This window comes from Xiphophorus maculatus, chromosome 11 (assembly GCF_002775205.1).
Source record: "Xiphophorus maculatus strain JP 163 A chromosome 11, X_maculatus-5.0-male, whole genome shotgun sequence".
Lineage (NCBI taxonomy): Eukaryota > Metazoa > Chordata > Actinopteri > Cyprinodontiformes > Poeciliidae > Xiphophorus > Xiphophorus maculatus.
Genome location: NC_036453.1, coordinates 12,145,618 through 12,155,098, shown reverse-complemented (window position 1 = coordinate 12,155,098; position 9,481 = coordinate 12,145,618). Strand labels below are relative to the sequence as shown.

The 9,481-nt window shown below is 42.5% G+C and overlaps 1 protein-coding gene across 1 annotated transcript; it reads right to left on the bottom strand.

Moving 5' to 3' along the window:
• Positions 1 to 6,266: 6,266 nt before the first annotated feature.
• On the bottom strand, positions 6,267 to 9,061 carry LOC111610133 (transmembrane protein 136-like). The gene is made up of 3 exons (XM_023342750.1): positions 8,820 to 9,061; positions 7,276 to 7,487; positions 6,267 to 6,873 (listed from the first exon to the last, which is right to left on the bottom strand). The coding sequence occupies exons 2-3, from the start codon at positions 7,463 to 7,465 to the stop codon at positions 6,335 to 6,337; spliced, it is 729 nt and encodes a 242-aa protein (XP_023198518.1). The 5' UTR covers positions 7,466 to 7,487; positions 8,820 to 9,061; the 3' UTR covers positions 6,267 to 6,334.
• Positions 9,062 to 9,481: the final 420 nt, after the last annotated feature.

Here is a 9,481-nt window from a genome sequence, read left to right as displayed (position 1 = left end):
CATCGCCAAACTCTTGGGTATATCTAGACAGACTGTATATCGACGGATGGCAGAATCTGGTCTTTCAGTGAGGGCATTATACACCACCATGTCAGATGATGACTTAGACCAATGTGTGAGAGAGACATTAAATCTAGGCAGTCTCACTCTGGGTACCGAATGGTAAAGGCCCTTCTGCAAGCCAGAGGACTGAGGAGCTACAATCGAAAGCCAACTTCAGCTTCGATCCAGAATCAGTTAGGATCGCTGCCACAGCTACAGGATCGGACTGACGTTTCCTTCTGTGCAGTCCCGTTCTGTTTAGGATCCTGCTCAGAGTGTGCATGCTATTATTGATTTCAACCACAGTGCAAAGCAGCATCCGTATCTCCGTGTTTTAGGCTAAACATGAAGGGAAACTTGACCACGTCCTGTTAGCCACTGTACTAGCCTGGCATAATACCGCCACTTCCTGGACATAAAATTATCACGTTTATACAAGATGCGTATCATGTTTTAACAAGATAACTATCACGTTTTAATAAGATGCGTATGACGTTATAACGTGATAGCGCTCCATTTTTTCCCCTGGGTTAAATAGCAATAAGCTTCCATACCAGTTTCAAAATTCACCATTTATGAAATGTAAAGCAAAATGCTGATCATGTTACCACAAAGGTGAATTTTAGTGTCTTTATGGTAGACATGTTTAAGAACTAAAATGTTCTAAATTTGTAATTTGATTGTTTTTTCTTTACTCAAAAGGAACCTAGTAGGTACATTTGTACATTGTTCTAGGACTTTACATTTCTTGCATTATAAGAATCAGAAAAAAGTTTTGTTTGTCTTATGTCATTTATTTTCTAATACTTCAAGCATATATGAACTCATCTAAGTACATTCAATAAAATTTTGCATAAAAAACAATTTCAGTTTCATATTTAAAACTGCCTGTATAAACAGTACAGACTCAGAGAAATGAAATACCTACTCTGAACATTGTGTCATTCTAGTTCCTCTAGTAAGCACTAATATACAACATTCAAATTTCAGAGGCATTTTTTATTCAAATTCTGATGGTACATATTTATTTCCATAAATACGCATGAGAAGATAAAGGCCAGCCACAGTCCCAGGGCTCCCTCGTCGCCTCCAGGTGGTCCCAGGGCTCCCTCGTCGCCTCCAGGTGGTCCCAGAGCTCCCTCGTCGCCTCCAGGTGGTCCCAGGGCTCCCTCGTCGCCTCCAGGTGGTCCCAGGGCTCCCTCGTCGCCTCCAGGTGGTCCCAGGGCTCCCTCGTCGCCTCCAGGTGGTCCCAGGGCTCCCTCGTCGCCTCCAGGTGGTCCCAGGGCTCCCTCGACGCCTCCAGGTGGTCCCAGGGCTCCCTCGTCGCCTCCAGGTGGTCCCAGGTCTCCCTCGACGCCTCCAGGTGGTCCCAGGGCTCCCTCGTCGCCTCCAGGTGGTCCCAGGTCTCCCTCGACGCCTCCAGGTGGTCCCAGGTCTCCCTCGACGCCTCCAGGTGGTCCCAGGGCTCCCTCGTCGCCTCCAGGTGGTCTGGCCCCTGTGCCGACATTGTCCGCCGGATCCAGGGATCTCCAGGGATTCGGCTCCTGCGCCAACGAAGTTGCCCCCTTGGTGGATGGATGGATAGTTTTGGCCCCACTTGGAGAACATTCAATCTCCATGAAGACAGAAGAGCCCAGGCTGGGTTCTCGAAGCTGCGGCAGCGGTTTGACGCCCCCTACACCTTCTGGGCTAATTTACCCACCGACCTGCAGCTGAACCAGAAACACCTTCCTGAGCAGATGGATTGCCACAGCAAGGGGCAGTCATGTGGCAATCCACAGCAAGATGACCCAGGGAAACATTTCAGAAAATAAAAGAAATGTTTCAATCACACCGTAGCAGAATTCAGAGACCAGTTAACTAAACAGTCGTGATTTTAGACTGTGGCAGGAAGCCGGAGTACCCGGAGAGAAACCTGCAAACAGGAAACTACTTTTTGATATTTATGAAATGTAATCACAAAAATGTATGTTTGACATTTGCTAAAAGTAGTTTTGGCCAAAACTACTTTAAGCAAAAGAGAGGGAAGAAGACATGGGGCAAAGGTCAACTAGACAAGCCAAATAAATCAACAATCATTTCTTTGGACTCTGGGAGGAAGCCGGAGAGAACCCACTGATGCACTAGGAGGAAATGCAAACCCCATAAAGACAGAAGAACCCAGGCAGGAATTCAGACCCAGGCAAACGGTTTAGTCAAGGAAAAGAAAAGAAATGTTTTAATCACACCTGAGCACAATTTAGAGGCCAATTAACTAAACAGTCTCAATTTCAGACTGTGGCAGGAAGCCGGAGCACCCGGAGAGAAACCTGCAAACAGGAAACCTGTCAAATCTTTTTACCTTTTAATCCCATAATTTCATTTAACTGAACACATCAGGACACATGTTCAGTCCCAGTTAGATTTCTCCAGCCTCAAAATGGTCAATAATAATTTGGTTCTGGGATTTTTTCATCTTCCGAATTTGTTAGTTTTAGTTCCTCTCCAAAAGTTCCTTAATCATGGTCAAGAGGAGGGGCTGGAGAAACCGTAACGTCAGGTGTGACTTCATTTCTTACCTTTTCCCACAGACATCCGTTGGTGGTTCCTTGAACATGAAACGCTTTTCCAAAAGCAGTTGCTCCCGTCATCCTGCGAGACCTGGGACACACTTTGGTCCGCTATCGTCGCCATACCCGACGTCGCCATGCATGCAAGGTCCCGATGAAGCGGGAGCGTGGAGGGAAAACGAGCCTCCTTCTGGCACCGAGAAGAGCATTGGAAATGCTCCTTCGGGCCGTGCTCCATCGGGCCTTTGCTTTGGCCATCCACCTGCTCAGCAAGGTGTTTCTGGGGTCCCTCAGCTGCAGGTCAGTGGGTAAATCAGCCCAGAGGTTGTAGGGGACGTCAAACTGCTGCCGCAGCTTTGGGAACCTTTCAAAGATCAAGTCGATGATAAAAATCTTGATCCCTACAGAAACACCTAGGATAAAACCCAGCAGCTGGAATGGTAACATGCATGAGAAGATAAAAAACAGCCACAGTATCACATAGATCTTAACAGTGAGCTCTGGCCGAGCCCACATGCAGAGGTTTTTTATCTTCTCAAGCATGTCGGCCGTGTTTCCAAAAAGCTTCTGGGTTTTCTGAGCAGTTTTGGCAACCCAGTGGAACATCTGAACCATATTTAGGTTCTCTTGTAGAAGTTCCACTGGCTCACCCATGTCGGGTATGATGCTCCACTCGATCCTCCAGCCTTTGGAAATTAAATAATTTACAGAAAGCTGGAGAATCATGAAGAGCACGACGAAAGAAAAGGTCCAGCCATGCCACACTGTGCACATGTAGATGAAGAAAAAACAGGCAGTCATGTGCACAGAGCGCCAGCTGGACAAAGCAGACAGGTTTCTAAAAAAGTGTTCCACAGGTCTCATGTCTTTCTCAAAGCGTCTCATGTTCTGGGTCATCTTTATGGGGTTTAATCCGTCCTCGCTGTCCTCAGTTGTCTCACGGTGAAAATGAAAGTTGTCCAAAAAAGCTCTGAAATGATCACTGATCTTCATGTTGGCTTCTGGTCTCTGAAAACTGTTTGGGCTCAATGTTGGAGCGCAACACATTAAATCTTTAGAACTTCTTTGATCTATTGTGATGTACATGATGTCATCTATGACCTCATCAGTGAGCTCACTGGACTTCTGGGGGAGGTCTTGCTTCTGATCGTTGCTATGGAAACGATCAGAACAGTTCTGAATGAGTCAAGCTGAAATAATGACTAAGTACTTAAATATTAAGTAATATTTTTTATTTAACATGAAGAGATTAACAGTCGATTTCTACATGATTGAATTTTGTGGTTTTCCGTACCTGCTGTGGTATAAGTGGTTGTGTATTCCAACCCTGACTGGTTTCGATGGAGCGTGGCGGCGTGGCGAAGTGACCTGTAACGCCATTGCCATATGTTTGGCTCTAGATTCCACATGTTTCGACTGAGCTGCACCAAACTTGGCAAGAATGATCCTGATTGGATGCCTGATGATCCTATATCGTCAGAGTCTGACGTCTAAGCCCCGCCCCATCAGAACAGGAAGTGCCTTTTTTTTCATGGAAAGCGCTATCTCTGACTCTCTTGACCTAATCAAGATGATTTTGTGTTGGATGACAGATAACAATTGGGCTCACTTGCTTTAAAGTGCTAAGAGTTTTCAATGGAGGGCGTGGCCATGGCGACGGAGCGAAGTGACAGGTCACGCCGCTGCCATATGTTTGGCTCTAAATTCCACAGTTTCAAACTGAGTTGCACCAAACTTACTGGGATGGATCCTTATCCAGCCCCAGACAGGAATTCATAAGAATCCTTGGTGGGCGTGGCCTAATTTATCTACAGCGCCCCCTAGACGTTTTTGAAAAATCAGGATTTGTTCCATTAAGCTTGGCTAGACAATACTGCCTGATCTAATCAATGCAAGGCTTTCAATTCTTCTAATTTATTTTTCTCAAATAATGAAACGTCTTTACACTGCAGACTTAAATCAGGTATTTGTTCCTGATCACTGTTTTCTATTTGTCTTCCTTTTTGTAATACCACACACTCCAAGTGTTCCAATTCAACCTCAGAACACCATTCAGCCCATCGTCTTCCAGCATTACATCACCAGTAACATTGTCCACAGATTCCAACTCAAACTCACTCCTACTTAAATCTACAACAGACTTTACTGAAGGTTTTGTTCCATCAACAAATCCAAACAAACCAGTTCTGTAAAACTCACCAAAGGTTGCACAACTTGAAGGCTTAAGTTCACTATCAAAGCGATAAGGTAGAAATAACTGCATTATGCTTTGGTAAAACTTTTCTGGCTCTTTTGTTTCAGAGAAACGCGCATATCGAACAGCTGCTGGTTTTGTCCAAATTCTTTTGCAATAAACCCAAAGTCATTATTCAACTTTATTGCATTTCTACGTTTCTCATTTTTTGTCAAAACGCTATAATCTGAAGCAAACTTAACCAGGCACCTATTATTAAACATATTATCATTCGGCCTATTCTTATAGCGGTCAACTATCTCAGTCATCCACATGTCTTTTGGGGTAAGATCCTGTGATCTAGCTTTTGTCTCAAAACAGAAATGGGAAAACTCATTTTCACAATATTATCACCAGTTGGAATAAAAATAACGCTCCGAGAACACTCCTTTAAATGCATGTTGGTGAGTCTATACACTGCTTCCTGAGCACAAACATCACGGTTATGCAAATAGACTCTACCAAATCTCTTTAAAGCTTCTTTAGCACAAACATTTCCTTCTTTGGCTGCTTCTCTTTCTGTCCATTTCCTAGAAGAAAACCAATTTCACGTTAAATTTTTGACATGTAAGATACAATATAAACACAACATGCATATGCATCAACACAATATTGGATATCAGTATTTGCATTCCAAGCTTTTAACAGCGGTCTACTATATGGATTAATCCAGATTTCTTTAATTTGCCTTTTCAACACCATTCCTACTAAATTGTTTATATGCTGATTCAAATACATCTTGATTCATGCACAAGCCTTCAAACATTTCTTCCACGGTACTATATGGACAGTTCTCACCCTAACCCTCCTTGTTTTGTGGTCATTATTGTTTCACCATTTTATTAATGTGGGTTGCCAGTTTGGATCAGGCTTCCTATGAAGCTATAAGAATGATAGAAAACATGCTAACAAAAAGCCTCAGACCTGCAGCTCACAGGCGGTTCTAGACACAGGCTAACAGAAGTGGCTCTTTGGCTCAAATATATATTAAATTATGAAATATTGCCCTGTTTTTTGTTTCATTCTTTTTTAATTGCCCTGAGGGCAATAATTTATTCACATATATGTACATTTATTATTATTGATACTTTAATTAAAAATGAGTTATACAAGTTTATGTCGGGGAGCGGGGAGCAGGGGGGGCGATGACATGTTCGCATACACCTCGGAAAGTATGTATGTAGTTGCGCCCCTGCTGGCAGTTCCTCTAAAGGTCGGACCTCTTAATGCGCATGCTCTGCTCAGTGTCAGATCATTATTTAGTTTGCAAAATAAATGTACTTATCAAGGTTTTTCAGAATTGTTTTTACACAGACTTTAAAAATGTTGCAGTCCACTGTACCGCAGATAAAATAAATAAATAAATAAATAAATAAATAAATAAATAAATAAATAAATAAATAAATAAATAAATAAATTAATTAATTAATTAATTAATTAATTAATTAATTAATTAATTCATGGAGCGTCTGTTAAAAACATGTGAAAGCGGTTGAGTTAGTCTTCTCAATCACTCTTCGTGCCCAACTGGTTTTTCTTCGCTTGTCTCTTTGAGCTCGCGGTTCACCATCCACTTCCTGTATTTGGCCCTGGTCTTCTTGTAGCCGAACCTGGCGATGTCCACCATGAACACCCAGGCCAGCAGATACATGACCACGCCGCCAAACTTCATTATCAGCAAAGTCCTGGGCGAAGTGAGCTCGCAATAAAACATGACGGTCCCCAGGCCGACGCGCACCGTGGCGAACAGCAGGATGAAGAGCAGGTCCACGGCGTCGCCCAGCAGGCTGTCGTAGAGTCCCAGCTGGCGGAGGAACCAGCGGCTCTGCAGCAGCGGGTTGGTGATCTCGCTGCCGAAGATCACCCCGCAGGTCTCACAGCCCGACACGCCCATCAGCAGCGCCAGGAGGATGCCCACGATGCTGGCGGCGTGATGCGCCAGCATGACTGGGCCCTCGCTCCGGTAGCACACGCACCAACCCAGGTCAAAGAAGAAGTAGCCGAGGCAGACTGCCAGGGCAAATATCTGGAGGTCAGTGTTTTCTGTACCTGCAGAGAAGATAAAAAAATGAAATCTTAATCCTATAAGAATGTAACTATTGGACCAATAACATCCATCTTCAAATCATTTTTTGAGATCTACAGGTTTAGTGTGATACTTTTAACCCCTTATTCTTTGCAAAGCTAAACCCACCAAACCTGTTTTTGTGTCCATGCTCAGCATGTCTTCAGATTCAACAGCAGCAGAATGGTTTCTGGTCTTTTTTCAACTTCTGGGAATCAGACTTCCAAAATGATCTCAGTCATTCTTAATAAAAACCACTTAATATTTGGTTTAAACATAGAGAACCATCGTAAATTGGCTTTGGATTTATTGTTCTGAGTAACAATGCGCCATGTTTGCCTTCGAACTGAACCATCGCATCACAGTTTCTGTGTTTTGCTGCTGACCTGCATGTGTGAAGGGCCAGGGACCGTCAACAAACACAACGTATGCCGTCAGCAGCACTATGATGACGCCATGGGTCAAGGTGACCAAGCGGCAGTTCCACTCGGGCCCTCGGTGAGAGAAGGTGGAGCAGAACAACAGGTAGAGGCACAGCCAGCCAATCAGGCTGCAGATCACCTCCAATGCAGGCATGGCAGTCTAGATGAACGTAAGACTGGACATGGACAAAGATATAATAGTGTTAGCATGTTTTGATGTCATATAGTTAATGAAAAGATGATCAATTTCACCTAGAATATAGACTACAATATAGCTATTTTTCTTTGGAAATTTAAAATATATATTTAGGCTTTCAAAATGCTCTAATCTAATTGGTCAGTTGTGACCTCATCATATTCTCAGGCCTTGTACACGCCCACCTGAATAAAAAAAAAATCATTTTAAAAGCTAATATAATACACACAGAATCTGTTTCGGAACGGTTGTCATCCACCCTAACACACACAAATGTACAATGGTGTTTTAAGGCCATTGTAGATAGAAAGAAAATCCACAGAGAAAATTCCTGCCAAAACTCTGAAATGTTATAGAAAAAAACAAGCAAATTTCTGAGTTTCAAAAGTCAAAAACTTTCAACTTTTGAAAGTCCAACAGTTCAAAACTTTTGAGTCAGAAATGTTTGTGTTTTTTCTGAGATTATTCTCAAAATTTGAATTATTTCTAGCAAATCTTCAACTTTTCAAACTCAGATTTCCACATTTTTTTCTTTTTTAATATAGACACGTACATAAGAACCCATTTGGAATTGTGTGCCTTTGGTAAGGCACCGACCCACCAGTGGGTCCAAGAGTTCGTTACCTCAGAGCTTATTCAGCAAATGTTTTTCCATCTCTACTTTATCACATCAGCTCTTTTTCAGAAAAGCCAAAAGCCACTTCAAGTGAGCGGAAAATGTTTTTGCAAAATTAAGGAAGTTATTTCAAATTTTGCTGTTTCCATCAACCATTTCTAATGCGGTTCGTTAAAATGCGCTTAAACAAATGTTTATGGAAACGCAGTGACAGCATCATGCTGTGGGAGTGGAAGGAGGGGAGCTGCTCTGTTTTAAGAACAGGGAAGCTGGTCAGAGTTGATGGGACAGTCCTGAAGAGCTGAGTGAAATTTTAAAGCGTAATCATGTGTTAACATGGTCTAGTCAAAGTCTAGACCTAAATCCAAGACTTGAACTTTGTTGTTAACAGACAGTTTGACAGAACCTGAGCTACTTTAGTCACAGCTTTCACTCTGTAGACGAACAAAACTGGCAGAGACAAACCCAGAATACCTTAAAATAATGTAGATTTTTTTTTCATAACTTTTCTGCTTTGCATGAAAATAAAAATAAAAATCTTTTAATGTATTAAAACTACAATGCAAAGTCGAATATAATGACTTCTGTTACTGACGGCTGCAGCGATATGAGAAATACTTAACACTAGTTTTATGCAGAATTTCTGGGCATATCTTTGAGCCCAAAGTGTTTATTTTAAAAGTGTCTCCGACTCACCTTAACCCCCCGTTCGCTCAGTCCTCAGATTCATGTTGCACTGAGTTTTCCTCAGCCTGCATCGTCCTTCCTGCTCCATAAAGGCATAATAATAAAGACTCCAGCAGCAGGTTTCAGCCACACACTCAGTCTGCTAAGTTGGCAGAAATGCCTTGTGCAGGCCACCGTAGACAGTCGGTGAATCCTGAATCCCTCCCTCTGGATCTCACAGTTTATCCTCTTAAAGGATTAGAGTCGCTACTTCTCAGCAGATACCTGCTTTTAGACGGGACGGCCGATATGAGGGGGCTCATTCAGCAAACCAACGAAACCTCAATTTAGCAGTTGGTTAGATTAATTGTTAATTGTTTCACGCATCAGCATAATTATTCAGCTGCAACAATAGGTATAGCGATAGACGATAGTGTGGGGAGCTGTTAAAATGCTGCTAGGGCTAAAACAATTAATCAGATTGATAATGATCAATCGATTATTCAAGTAATCGTCAACAAATTTAGTAACCAGTTAATTGTTTACTGGCTCAAAAAAAGGCCATTTTCTGAAAGAACAGAACACTCAGAGCAGTAATTAAACCAAAACTCTACCAAAATATATACATTGTGCTTTTAAAATAAAAAAAATCTTTGTCTGTACAAACCTTTGTCCCACCCAAAACTCCTCAA